The 15,389-nt window shown below is 36.8% G+C and overlaps 1 protein-coding gene across 3 annotated transcripts in view; it reads left to right on the plus strand.

Annotated features, from left to right (window-relative positions):
- The window catches only part of Sppl3 (signal peptide peptidase like 3), a 139,207-nt gene that overhangs the window by 104,604 nt on the left and 19,214 nt on the right, over nt 1-15,389 (plus strand). For all 3 annotated transcript variants that reach the window (XM_020179058.2, XM_074060594.1, XM_074060593.1), the window contains 3 exons: nt 7,812-7,900; nt 14,177-14,296; nt 14,916-14,994. In XM_020179058.2, the coding sequence (XP_020034647.1) occupies nt 7,812-7,900; nt 14,177-14,296; nt 14,916-14,994 (288 nt within the window). The remainder of the gene's footprint in view (nt 1-7,811; nt 7,901-14,176; nt 14,297-14,915; nt 14,995-15,389) is intronic.

The following is a 15,389-nucleotide window of genomic DNA, read 5'->3' on the forward strand; positions in this document are numbered from 1 at the left end:
CTGAAATCCAGGACTTTTTTTTTTTTTTTTTTTAATTAAAAGCCTTAGGGGGCTTGGATTACTTTCCTCTCGCCCCTCCCACAGAGTCTCTGGTCTTTCTCCTACTTTTCTTTCTTTTACTAATAAAACTCTGTTGCTTTGCACTTCAAAAAAAGAAAGAAAGCCTTAGGAAGGGCATGGATCTGGTGGCTCATGCCTCTAATCCCAGCAACTAAGAGAGGTGCAGATGAAGAGGATTTCAGTTGGAAGCCAGCTCCTACAAAAAGTTAGAAAGCCCCCACCTCAATAAGCTGTGTTTTGTTTATTGTGTGGCATGTGCCTGTGATACCACCTATGTGGAAAGGCGTAAGAGGATCCAGGTCTAAGGCCAAACTCTGGCAAAACTGCAGACCCTACTTGAAAAGTAACTATTGCCAAAAAAAAAAAAGGGGGGGGAGAAAAAAGGGGGAGAAGGGGAGCTTGAGGGCATGGCTTGAGTAGTAGAGCGCCTATCTAGCAACTTTGAGACCCTGAGTTCAAACGTCAGTAAGAACAACAAAAAAACAGGAAAGTCAACATGTCAGAGCCCTGACCATATTCCAGAAGACAATCATATTTGTAACCATAGTTTACAAAATCTAACACATCTCAAAATATTGATTCTTTACTCCTATTGAAAAATCGTCAGCCGTTGGGGCTGCCTGCCAGTGGAACGGTTTACTAACTACCTAATAAGCCAAATCTATAGGACACCAACATGATATGTACCTAACCAGTTATACTCCACAGGTTTTCCTAGCCATACCCTCTCTTTCCATCCCTCCTCTTTCCTCCCCCCAGATAGGATCTCCCTAAGTTGCCCAGACTGGCCTCAAACTCATGATCCTCCTGCACACTCCTTAGACTATAGACACATGCCACCATGTGTCATGGTCACCCATTCTAATTGAAGACATTGCCAATTGGGACTTCTTTAGTACAAGTAACAAATAAGGGAGTATTAGTAGTGGATGAAAGTACTTGAAACCAAGTGGCCAGTTGAATCTGGTGGTTGCAGTAGAAAGGGAAAGAATCCAGCAAAAGATTTTGAAGGAAAATGGTGGAAAATGTGAAGTCAAGCATATTATCAATATGACCTAAGCCCAATAGTTTGGCTAAGAGTCCCTTCCAGGAAAAATTTTGACCTCTTCAGGTTAGCATCTTCTGCTTTCTTAAAGAGAGGGATAAAACTCTTCAATGTTGCAGTACCCACCAGGGACTTTTAAAGGGATTGACAAGAAACACAAGCCTCTCCTTTATTTCAAAATCTTCTCAGTTTGAGACCTGACTAAAAGAACAACCCAGAAGCACTTCTGCTTCCAGCCAAGGTAGAATAACAGGAACCAAGTTATCACACCTGAAACAACCCAAAAATTTATAATACATATACACATACGTACATACATATATATATAATACACTAAATAACAATTTTCAAGATACTGTTCAAATAGTGAAGAACAGTAATCCTGACTGATGAACAGTTTTCCCAGCTTCCTGTCTTAAGATAGTCTCCAGGTCATGGTGGCAAGGAAGGAGATTATCCCTAAGTCAAGGAGGTAGATCTGAGAGTTCAGCGAGATCTAGGCAGCTAGAATTAATAGGACACAGTCCAAAAGAAAACTCCAAGAGATCTACAGACAGACCCCTTGAGCACTCATCAGAGTATTGCTCCGTGCAGGCATCTGACTATATTACATAACATGATGGAAAAATAATGTGAAAGGCTAGGCATGATGACACACACCTGTCAGCCACCTACTCTGGAGGCAGAGACATAGCCTAAGCAAAGTTGAGAGCATATCTCAAAAAAGTAAGAACAAAAGAACTAAGAATGTGGGCCCAAGTAGTAGAGTGCAGGTCTAGTAAGTGAGATACTCTGGGTTCAATCCCCAATACGGGAGTGGAGAAGATAACAAAGTAGAAGGATTGAGAAAAGAGTTCCTACGCCCAGTAGCCAGATTGGAAAAAAAAATTATGATTCACATAACACTGAATACTCAGGAAACACCTAATAAATCATAAAAGCATGATCTGAACAAACTGAACTACTTCTAAATAACAGCATCCCAGATGAAAGCTCAAGTTTATAGGATTATTAAAATATTGAGCAGCCAATAGGAATATAAAAATACTGAAGCAGTGGGGGTGGAGATGTAGTACTTGCCTGGCCTGCACAGGACCCTGAGTTCAATCATCAGCACTGCAAATAATACATACACATCAAGACAAGGTGTAAAACACAATGTTTGGCATATAATCAAAGATTACCAGACAGGCAAAGAAGAAAGCCATGGCCCATGATGAGACTAATGAATTAAAACTGACTCAGAACTAACACAGATAGAATTATTAGAGAAGTGCATCAAATAGAAATAATTAGGTTTTATATGTACAAAAATGTTAGATACACACATGGACAGTACAAAAAAAAAAGATCCAAATCAAATTTATGAAAATGACAATGTGTATGATGTTTTAACAGATGCACTAGGTGGTATTAACAGCAGTTAGACGTTACGTAAGAAAAAAAATAGCTTGAAGGCATAGCAATAGAAACTATTTTAAAGGAAATAGAGGAGAAAAGCATCATTGAAGTATCATTGAACATCAAAAAGAAACCATCAGTGGCCTAATATCTGGGTAGTTGTAGTGCCTGAAAGTGGGGAAGACAGGCAGTGACAAAAATATTTGAAGAAATAATGACCACATTTTTTAAACTATAACCCATTGATCCAAAAGGCTCATAAACCCCAAGGACAAAAGAAACAAAACTACACCAAGGCACATCCTAGTGATGATGTCATACGTATGATAATAGCTCAAAAACAGTGATAAAAAGAGACTGAAAAGTAGCAAGACGATGTTATGCACAGGGAGTAAAAAGGTAAGGATGACATCACATAATTAGAAACAATGCAAATGAGAAGACAGTGAAGCAAATGGCTTTAAAGTATCAGAAGAAGAAAACTATCACTTTAGAATACTATGGCAAAAATATCTGTCAAAAATGAAGATAAAGATTATTTTAGACATACTCAACCTGAAAGAATTCATCAATAGCCAATTTACACTGTAACAAATGGTAAAGGAAGAATTTCAGGGAAAATGAAGTACTTCTAATTGGAAATCTGTATCTATACAAACAAATGATGTTCACCAAGAAATGGTAAACCAGTTTATAAATATATAAAACTATTTAAAAGATAGTTGAATATATAAACAATCTTAAGTGCTGGTGGAGTGGCTCAAGTGGTAAGCATGCCTGCTTAGCAAGCATGAGACCCTGAGTTCAAACCCCAGTGCTACCAAAAAAAAAAAAAAAAGAAATAATCTTATGGGGTTCATAACATGTAATAACAAAATGCATGACAACAATAGCAAAAAGTCTGGGGGGAGTAAATGTAAGGTTTTTTTATACATGAACTAGTATAACTACAAAGTAAACTGTTTTAAAGATGTATGCTTTGTGAACCTTTTGAGGCATGTCTAATATAAAAACAAAGGAACTAAATAGAATCATGCTGGAAAAACTGGATATCCACATGTAAAAGACTAAAACTAGATCCCTGTCTTTCACCCTGTACTAATATCAATTCAAAGTGAACCAAAGACCTTATATGTGAGACCTAAAACTTTGAAACTACTGCAGGAAAGAATAAGGGAAAGTCTGGAACATACGGGCATAAGCAGTGACTTCCTGAATAGAACCTCCATAGCTCAGCAATTAAGAAAAAGGGTAGTCAGGCCTGATGGCTCACTCCTATATTCTTAGCTACTTGGGAGGCTGAGATCAGAAGGATCATGATGCAAGGCCAGCCCAGGCATAGTTCTTAAGATCCCATCTCCAAAAAAACCAGAGCAAAATTGACTGGAGGCATGGCTCAAGCAGTAGAGTGCTTGCTTTGCAAGTGCGAAGGCCTGAGTTCAAACTCCAGTCTCCCCAGTAAGGAAGAGACAGAATAGACAAGTTGGACTGCATCAAACTAAAAAACCGCACAGCAAAAGAAACAATCACTAGACTTAGGAGACAGTCTACAGAATGGGAGAAAATCTTTGCCAGTTATTAATCTGATAAGGGACTGACAACCAGAATCTACAGGGAGCATGAATAACTAAACTCCCCAAAGCATCAACAACTTAGTGAAAAAAATAGGCACATAAACTGAAAAGACAGTTTTCAAAGGAAGAGATACAAATGTCCAATAAATACATGAAGAAGTACTCCTTGGCCGTAAGATAAATGCAAATCAAACTATACTGAAATTTCATTTCACTCTAGTTAGAATGATTCAAGAACAGAAACAACAAACATTAGAAATAGGAACCCTTATACCTTGTTGGTGGGAATATAAATTAGTTCAACCACTATGGAAAGCAATATGGAGGCTCCTTAAACTAAAATAGAGCTGCCATACGATCCAGTGATACCACTCAACTATATGCCCAAAGGGATTTAAGGCAGGATATAAATAAACATTTGTACACCCATGTTTATTGAAGCACTATTCACAATAACCAAGCTCTGGAAACAGCCTAGATGCCCTACAACTGATAAATGGATTAAGGAAATGTGGTGTATCTTTACAATGCAGTATTAGTCATAAATTTGGAAGAATGAAATTGTTTGCAGATAAATGGAGGAAACTGGAGAGCATCATGTTAAGTGAAGTTAGCTTCACAAAGACAAAAGTCACATGTTTTCTCTCGTAGATAAATGTATACACAAATACAAACATGATCATATACACATTTATATGGAGAACATGTTTGCATTTTGAGTTGTTTGATGGGACTTGGGGAGGAGGGAGAGGATACTAAAATATATTTCATCTATAAAGGAAGGTGGTAAAAAGAAAGGCTCTGAAAGCCATTGACGAAGAGGGTGGGGAGAAGGGGCAAAGGAGAATGTAAAGTGCAGCTGATATTCCATTGTAAAACCCTTTTTAGAATGAATATGGACTTAAAAATGAAGGACAGGATTGTAAAACAGGTCCTGTGAGGGGGTGAGTATTCGTGGGAGTGGAGTGGGTGAATGGAGGGGATAAAGGAGTCAAAATATACTTTATGTATTTCTGTGGAATGGAACAGTGAAACCTATTGTAATTGTGTTCAGTAGTAGGGGAGAGGGATGAGGGAGAGAGGGCAGAAGTAAACCTAACTAAGGCACATTGTAATCATATATGGAAATGTCACATTGCATCCCCCTGTGTAACTAATATATGTTAATGTTTTAAAAACCAAATAAAGTAAATAATGGCTGTAAACCTAATCATATCAATAACATAAAATGAAATTGGTTTAAACAACCTGATGCAACGACAGTACCTGTTAGATTAAATAAAAAAGCAAAACCAGATTACATGCTGCTTAATAAGCATCACACTATAAAGCAAAAAAAAAAAAAAAAAGTTGAAAGTAAAAGGTGGAGGGAAGATGCATGTGGCTTACACTTATACACCAGGAAGCAGGAATGGTTACATTAATATCAGACAAAGCAGGTTTCACAGCCAAGAAGCTTATTTCATAGTGATAATGGGTCAGTTAGGCAAAAGGACATAACAACCTTAAATTCATCTAATAAAAGATACTCAAAATACATGGGGCAAAAACTGATAGAACTTCAAAGAGAAAACAAACCTCAAATACACCTGGACATTTCAGTATTCTGGCTCAACAATTGATGCAAGTAGGCAGAAAATGAACAAAGTTGTAGTGGATTTGAGCAATAGTTTTAATTAATTTGACCTAATTGACCTATATGAAACACCCTAAAAATAAAATACAATCTTCTTAAGCATGCATGGAATTTTTACTAATACTGAACATATTTGGAGACCTAAAACAAGACTCAATGTATAAAGTATGGCTTCTACTAATCTCTTTTAGCTTAGGCTGGCACAACAAAATACCATAGTCTGGGTACCTTAATTGATAAAAAATTTAAGGACTGTGGGGTATGGCTCAAGTGGTAGAATGCTTGCCTAGCAAGAAAAAAACAGAAATTTCTCAGAGTTTTGGAGGCTAGAAATTGGAAATCAGGTGTCATTGTTAGATTCGTTCTCTAAAGCAGCTGCATTAATTTGTTACCAGGTCCTTGCCCAACACTTGATTATTGTCTCACTTCTTTGATTATAGCCATCCTAGTGAGTGTGAAGAGTTCTCTGCTGTGGGTTGTCTTTTCCCTTTTTTAAATAATGTCTGTTAAAGCACAGAAGTTTTAACTTTTTTTGTTTGTTTGTTTTTAAAGACCGTATTCATTGATTATCCCAGAGTTTCTGTAGGTCTGTGCCTGGCATACTTGGAATATGCCAACTCTGAAATCTCTTCCTGAAGCCTGGGTTGATTGGGTTTTTTTTCTCCCAGACTCATCAAGGATGGGAGAATATAGTTCTTTCACTTGTACAGCTGAGGCCTCAATTTTAGAAGCTGCCCTTCTCTCCAGTCAGGTTGCAGCATGGCCATTTGCTTCTAGAGGCCAGCACCAAAGCATCTCTTATTTTCAGTCATCTCAGTTTAACTTGGAAGAGGTTCAGTTTAGCTAGTTTGTGTTTTTGGCATCAGATCCAAGGTCACACAGATTTACCTTGTATTCATCTAAGAGTTTTATAGTTTGGGCCCTTAGATTTATTTAAGTTCAAATAATTTAAACTTAAATAAATTTAGAACTCATTTCCTCTGTCATACTAGCCACATTTCAAATGATCACTTGGTTAAATGTTCAGACACAGAACATTTCCATCCATCATCACAGGAAGTGCTTTTAGAGATAGAAATACACAGGAATACACTAGCAAAAAATGAGCCAAAGTAGATCAGGCGTGGTGGTTCACACTTGTAATGCCAGCACTGGGGAGGCTAAGGCAGGAGGATCCTGAGTTCAAATTCAACCTGAGCTACATAGGCAGACACTGTCCTTAAAAAATTAAAAGTTAAAAAAAAAAGTTTCTCTTACTCTAGAGGCAACCCCCTTTCAGCCTATGGAAAATGTATTCTAATACTTTGCTATCATTTTCACTATTAAAAAAATGAGCCAAGAACTTGAATAGATAGATAACAAAAAAAAGAAAGAAATGAATGAGGGGGATCATTGTATGAGAGATTGTTGAGCAGATAAAGAATTCTACATTGAAGTGAGATTCCATTGTTAGTCCCCCAGATTAACAGTGACTTCTACCTTCAGAACCTCACTGAGGCCTTCCCTCCCACCCTAGTAAAATTTCCTGCTCATTATTCCTTAGCTCTTACTAGCATGACATTTTTCTTAATTATTTCTTCTTCCTTTGAATGTAAAATTCATGTATGTGAAACCCAGTAGTGTTTTACTCACTATTTATTATCCCTGCATAAAACAGTTTCAGATATAGAAGAAACACAGTCTTTGTAGTTGAATCAAAACTGACAAAAAAGGTATAAAGAAAGGCATACACTGCTGTAGAGAGTAAATTGGTACACCCTTTCTGGAAGCAGTTGTGTGGCATGTAAAGAATCTCAGTGTTCTTGTCCTTTGACCAACACTTCTTCCAGGTTTTTATCATAAGGGAGTCATTAAGGATGCACACAAAGATACAGCTGGAAAATTAAGCTACACTGGAATGCTTTTCATCTGTAGTTAGGAAACTCTTAAACTGACATTGGAAGGAACAGAGATTATTTTTAATGTGACAAAGTACTTTTTCATAGTTCAAAAGAGATCTTTCTTTGCCAATGCTAGCATTTAAAAATAACTCATTACTGACTTCTACTTCTTTCTTAAGCAAAACTAAAACTTACCTATAAATTTTTCTCCACAGGTCCCTTAATATGGACTTTGAAAATCAAGATAAGGAGAAAGACAGTAACAGTTCTTCGGGGTCCTTCAATGGCAACAGCACCAATAATAGTAAGACATTTCACTTCCTCTACAGCTGTCTTAACTTGGTTCTTTCTATAACTCCCAGTTAATAACTTACTGGGTTCAAGGTTATGTGTTTGGCATAACAATAAAATATAATCTATATGCTGTAAATCTGTTAAATTTTTATGTTCTGAGTGGAACTACTGATTTGTTGCATACAAGAAACTCTTGCCTAAAAGCTTGCTACTGAGATTCTTTCTTAAAAAATGAGTAGGGTAGATTAGTGTCTGCTGTTCATGAATTTGTTTAAATACTTGGGAGAAGTTGATAATTTTGTGTTGATCACAAGTTTATTTGATCTCTTTAGAAGAGCTACTTGAAATACTTGAAAAACTAAGTATTATAAGTATCTCTCATCACAGGTATTTCTAAGACTATCTAAGGGGGGTTTTTTTTGTTGTTTTTAAAAGTGTGCTATATGCGGGGGGGTTGTGAGCATGACCCATAGGATAGGCTCAAGTCACCACTTAATAGAGAAGAAATACTGGGGGGAGTCTGATAAAGACTTACGTAGAATATGATGAAGGACCATGGTATTAAAATGAAAAGAGATCACTTAATACCCATTTTCCATTTCTTGAGTTACTATAATACTTGTAAACCAAATTGTTCTTCTTGCCCAGCTTGTTAAATGTGTTTCTTATCCCCTGTAGTGCAAAGGAAGACATGATAAAGATAGCAAGTAGATCATTTAGAGAGTCTTAAAGTTGTGATATAGTCCTTGTGTGAAATAAATTTCTAAACCAATAATTTACTAGGAACCAGATTAAACATAGTGTAGACTCTGATTTTCAGGTTAAATTACTATGTAGCATCTTACTTCTACCAGCATTTCAAGCCAACTCACAGTACACGCTTCATTTGTTTGGGGGAGATTTGTTGTTTTGAGACAGGGTCTCACTTTGTAGCCAGCCTAGGCTGTCCTTGAACTCAGTCCTCCAGCCTCAGCCTCCCAATTGCTAGGAGTACAGGTATGCATCACCACACCTACTAACTTTATACTGTTGAAACCTTTTTTTTATAATTCTGTATTGTATAGTGTATATGCAAATGATATAGTTACATCAAATTATAAATCCATTGTATATTGCATCACAGAAACTTAAGAGGAATCTATAGTGTATATCTAAGTACAATTTTATTCTTTGCATACAGTGGAAAGACATTACCTGGTAACAGTTTTTATTTCTTATTAATCAGAGTCTAAAGAGAATAGAATGCCCTTTTTAAATGGTCATTTTCTTAAATCTACTTCCCATGTTGTGCTTAATTATCCTTGATAATGTATACTTCTATAGTACCTACAGTGAGCCATGGTTACCAAAGGGGCTGAGAGATTCAGATAAAATATACTCCATTTCCACATAATCAAGAAACCAGTACTTGATTATGGAATATAACATCATTCCAGATTGAAGGGATGGCATGGAAAACACATTTCTCAAGAATGAAAAAAGTAATAACAGCTAGAAAGAGAATTGTGTAGGTGCCAAAAAAAATTGATGTCCTAAATGATTAACAGTGCAGAATAATTGAGCTAACAGGTCTAAGAAAAGGAAGGTATGAATTTAGTGTTTAAGATTTTGTCAAAGGGTGTATTGGATCAGTTGAAGGAGAAAATGACTAGATAAAGGTTGTGTTGTTTTGTTTCTGTTTTTGTAGTACTGGGGATTGTACCCAGGGCTTCACACATAGTAGGCTGTTCCACTTGAGCCACATGCCCAGCCCTTTGTTTGTATTTTGTTTTTCAGGTAGGGTCTCACTAACTTTGACCAGCCTGGCTTTGAACTCAGGATCCTCCTGTCTCTGCCTCTCAAGTGTCCAGGATTACAGTTGTACACCATCATACCTGGTCCTAGTAGAGGTTTTAAAATAATATTTCAGTTGCCCAGTCCCAAAATAATCAAATCGAAGGAATTGTGAAAAAACATCACTGTGGAGAAAGGCATAAGTGTAGGGCAGCATCATGCGTAGAAGGTCAGGGTGAAGGGTTACTGTCTAGGTTGTGAACTTTGTCAGAAAGCTACAACTATAAAGTGATGGCAGAGGATTAGATGAGCCATCTGATACCAAAAAAATCAAAACTTAACAAAATGAAAGTTAACGCTTCGTAATTGTATGTTTTATCTGCAAGGTTGCTAGGGTATATGTGACCAAAGACTGGGGAATTATGACTTCAGATTATAATACACTTGACCTGTCTGGGCAACTCAAACCACTTTAAGTCGAGGGGAGAGTAAAACAGGCCTATCAGAAAGAATGGCACTCAGCTCATTAGAACTAAGGAAAATGAAAAATTTAAAACAGCCAGGCCTACTGACACATGCCTGAAATCCCAGCTACTCTGGAGGCAGAGGCAGGAGACCTGTGAGTTTGAAGTCAGTGCAGATAAAGTTAGTGAGCCCCTATCTGAAAAACAAAAGGGCAGGGGCATTGCTCAAGTAGTAGAGGGCTTTCTAGGTCCTGGTTTTAATCCCTAGTATTGAAAGAAGGGAAGGAGTGGGGGGAGGCAGAGAACTTAAACCATAATGAAATAGCAGTATGCACCTATACACTTAAACTAGCTAAAATAAAAAAACACTGTTAGCATATAGAACAACAAGAATGAACCCTCTTGCACTATTAGAGAGAGTATACATGGCCGAATCAGTTTGAAAACCAGTTTGGCACTATCTCCTAAAGGTGAAGATCTAAATATCCTTGAACCCAGCAGTGTTGCTCCTAATACAGGCACATGTGCACAAAAGCATATGCAATCACATGCAAAGTGGAAATTCCTAAAACAGCCCAAAATTTGGAAACAACCCAACTGTCAGTCATAGAAAGAATAAGTAAATTTTAACATATTAACACAGTGAAATCTATCTCATATCAGCATAAATGATTCTCATAAATAGCATTGAGTGAAAGAAGCCAGTACATGAAAAATACATTCTTCCTAATTCAATGTACATAAAGTTCAAAAAGTAGGTAAAAATAAGTATTTACAGGGGCCTACTTAGGTAGAAAACATGCAAAGTATGGCAAAAAGAGCATGGTGGTATTCACATGTAATGCCAGCTAAGCAAAAGGCATAAAAGTTAGGAAGATCACAATCTGAGAGCAGCAAGACTGTATGGAAAAATAACTAAAGCAAAACAGCAGGAGATGTGGCCTAGAAGGTGTGAGGCACTGAGCTCCAAACCTTCATACACTGCCTCCCACCCACACACACACCAAAAAAAACTTAATAAATAAAAATAAAACCTGACAGTTTTGAGGTTGAGGGACTTCCTTCCAGGTTCTGATTCCCCTAACCTGTTCTAATTCCTGTATCTGCCCCAAGAAGCCTATATACAGATCTCCGCCCTCCCCATCAATCTTTCATTTAATTAGTATTGAGTTAAGGGGGAAAAAGCAGCCATATATACTCCATTGTCTGACAATTTGGTCCTTAGCTTCACATTCTATTGAACTATGACGATGGAGATATACAGTTGTAATTCTCATTGGCAGAGAATATCACCCTTAATTTCCACTTGGACTGTAAACCACTGAAGACTTGAATATTAACTTTTAGACTCTCTATTGCTTACTTTATAATAGGTGTTTGAGTTTTAGGTAAAAGGCACAAAATCATTAGTTTTCTTAACAGTTAATACATTGGTGTTGTTCAGTGTATATTCCATAACCAGATGTATATTTAGCCTGTAGCTGTACTCATTAAATACTAAAATTAATGTTGCTGTACATAATTTTTAATTCCAGCCCCATGCTGTTTCTTATGCTGATTTTTGGCTTTAAAGATAACACAGGTGAACTTCTGTAAATCTCCCCAATTATAGCTGCTTTGTTTAGCTTTACTCAGTTTTGTTTTTAAGTTATTGAAATTTAACTAAAGTTCTATGTAATTGGCTTCTTTCCCTTCTGGCCCACTGTGGCCAATCCTCTAGAATTGAAGTGCTGAAGGTCATGCACTGTCTTAGGTAGCATGTCATCATCGACTAATGAGGCTTTACTTTTGTTCCGTGGTTTAAAATCTGTGCATTCTAGCTAATCTTCTGAACTTCTTTTGCTTTTTTTCTTTCTTGCTGATACTGGGGTTTCAAGTCAGGTCCTCATGCTTGCTAGGGAGGCACTCTACCACTTGAGCCATTCTGCCAACTCATCTAATATTCTAGAAAGGTTCTTTGAATTCAGTTTTGCATTTTAGTTACACACTAAAATTTATAAATGCATCTTGCATAAGCAAGTTACTTGTCTTCATTCTGTCAGACATTTAATTTTTCTGTTCTACTTTGAACTAATACTGTTTATCTATAGACTTTAAGATGTTTTGTTTTATAGAAGAGGGAAGAGGGAAGAGGGTAGGTGTGTGTTTTAGAATCATGTATTTCTTTTAGAAGTTTTGTTCCTTATCCTGTAAAAAAACTATCGAGAAATGATTATTTTCTGTTGTGAAAGGCAGCTGAATCTGTAGTTCCTCTAGTTCTTTGAACTATTGTGAAACACTTAAGTTTAAAAACCACTTAGGAGTATAGGTATGGCTCAAGTGGTAGAGCGCAAAAGGCCCTGCGTCAATTCCCCATACTACCACCACTGCCAAAAAAAAAATTAGGAGAAATTTAGAGATTTCATAGCAATTTGTCCTATAGAGACATTCCCTCCAAAAAATCATGATCCTTGTGCCATGCTGAACGGGCTTGACTGCAGCTCAGGACAGACCATTTCTCTGATCATATCTGTCTGTCATGACACCTAGATCACTTTTCTCTAAGCAAATTCTGTGACACCTAACCACTAAGAAGCAGTTTTGAAGAAACATTTAATATTTTACTTCATAAAAACTCCTAAATAGCTCTTGGGAACAAGCAAATTTAAGTACTTAAGAATTGTTTTGGAATGTTGGTTCATCACTGATTGCAACCCTTTGTGTCTAGGATTCATCCTGATTGTATATTTTATATGTCATCTTAATTTAATGGAGACACTTTTACTTCAAATTTCATTATAGTAGATTATATGACAGTTTCTTTAGTGCCTTTCATGCACTTTCAGATTTTTGTTTTTGGGTTTGTGTTTGCAGAACTCAGGGCCTCACACTTGCTAGACAGATGCCCTGCCACTTGAGCCATGCCCTCCTCCTCCCCAGCCCTGGTAGTGGGGTTTGAACTTAGGGCCTCATGCTTGCTAAGTAGGCACTCTACCACTTGAGCCATGCTCCCCAGCCCCTGCTTTTGTTATTTTTGAGATAGGGTCTTGCTTTATTTCTAGGTTAGTCTAGACCATTATCCTCTTATTTGTGCTTCTTAAGTAACTGGGATGACAGGTGCACACATACCTAGCTAATGGGTGAGATGGGGTCTTGAGAACTTTTGGCCCACGCTGGTCTTGAAGTTTGATCCTCCTGATCTCCACTAGCTAAGTAACTAAGATTTAAGATTATAGGAATGAGCCAACACCAACTTTTTTCTTTATGACAGCTCACAGGTTAATTTGAAAGTGGGTAGCACATAAGAAAGACAAAGCTGGTAATTTTTCCTTATCGTTCAGTGGTTATGAGATTTTGCCTTGTTTTCTTTCCCTACCAGATACTCTTAGTGGTTCTCAACTCTGGGTGCAAAATAAAGTTTTCTGGTGAGTTTTTAGCTTGATCTAACCTCCAGAGATTTCAGTTTAATTGCTCTGGGCATTGTAATTTTTTAAAATACTCACCTAGTGATTCCAGTGAGTAGTCAAAAATTAAGAATCACTGTGCTCTAAATACTACTGTATCCCAAGACATTGTCCCCGATTTATCTCCTTTTCTGGTACCTTAAAATGTTCTCAAAATATTTTTTCTAATTTGCTATTTGTAGCTATGTCTTGTTCATCCTCTTCCCCACTAGAGTGAACATAAGTATATTAAATCCACAGAGAAATTATTTTTGTCAGTAGATTTAAAACACTTCTTTTATCAAACCTGTGCAAAAAACCACAAATACACTCAAATAGACATATCTGAGTTTTTACTACCCCTCAGTGTTCTTGGTTTAGTTTGGTTTTTGCATACTGTCATCCAGATGGCTAGTGCCAGGTAACTATCTGATTCAACAAGTATTGTGAAGGCACTGAGAACAAGGAGCTCATAATCTCACTGGGAAAGAATCATAAGGCCTAGATGATTCATACATTTCATAGTCATCTTAAGAACCATCTTCATTTTAATGAGTTTATGTAAATGCATAGGCACAGTGCCTTTTATGATAATTGGTTTAATATGTCTCATTTTCTGTCTTTCAGGTATCCAAACAATTGACTCTACCCAGGCTCTGTTCCTTCCAATTGGAGCATCCGTCTCTCTTCTAGTAATGTTCTTCTTCTTTGACTCAGTTCAAGTAGTTTTTACAATATGTACAGCTGGTAAGAGAATTTCTCTATTTATTCTTAACATACTAAAAAGGAAATTTTTGATTGTTCAAAAATTAGGATTTAGATACCATGCCATGCAAGTTTTTGATTCATAAATCTGGCTCCCTTCCTGCCCACCTTTTATTGAATCACTTGATACACATATCATCTGTTCAAACCTATTAACACAATATGAAAGAAAGAGCAGGGATCTGAAAACTCGTGAGCTTTACAATATCAGAGTAGTATTGATTTAGCTGTGGCTCCTTTGCTGATAGGTTATAAGCCTCTACTATGTTTTTATAGATAGAAACATTGATAGCAAATCAGAGTAATTCAACTATCAGCTTTCTGATTATCTTTCAAGCTGAGCAGTGCAATAATAGAAATGTAACAATCACTAATAAAATACCCCAAGATTATTGTAGTAAAGCTCCTGCCTACCACTATGTGCTAAAATGCATGAGGCCCTGGGTTTGAACCCCAGCATTGCAAAAAAAAAAAAAAAACTCTTGTTGTTTCTACTTGTCAAGAAAAGCATTTTGGAAAATGACTGCTTCTGTATATTTTGCCATTTTTCTTATAATTGATTAAAAAAATTTAAAGTTAACCATACATTTTCTTTCTCTAGTTCTTGCAACAATAGCTTTTGCTTTTCTTCTTCTCCCGATGTGCCAGTATTTAACAAGACCCTGTTCACCTCAAAACAAGTAAGGACCTCGGACTTTCCTGAGTTATAAACATGTATGTGTATGCATAATAGCATTATTAGTCTGTAAGTTTCTGATACTGGCTGGAACACACAAATGCCAAGAGATTGGGAAGTGAAATGTTTGATCTTTTAAAACTAGAAGATAGTAAGTACTTCCTTTTGCACCTTTTCATGGCAGAGGAAATATAAACAAATCTTAGGAAGTTGGAGTCATTGTAATATGCTTCCTACTTAGATTATGAAAGAAAAGCAGTTTTATTTTGAAGCAATGCTTTTGTTCTTTCACTGGTGAGTTAATGGAATATGGGAGTAGTCTTTGCCTTTCTTCTTTGGTGACCTAGATATGCCAGCCAGTTTGATTCAATGCTAGTGTTCACACCTTAATTCCTGAAG

Source organism: Castor canadensis, chromosome 18 (assembly GCF_047511655.1).
Source record: "Castor canadensis chromosome 18, mCasCan1.hap1v2, whole genome shotgun sequence".
NCBI classification, from domain to species: Eukaryota; Metazoa; Chordata; class Mammalia; order Rodentia; family Castoridae; genus Castor; species Castor canadensis.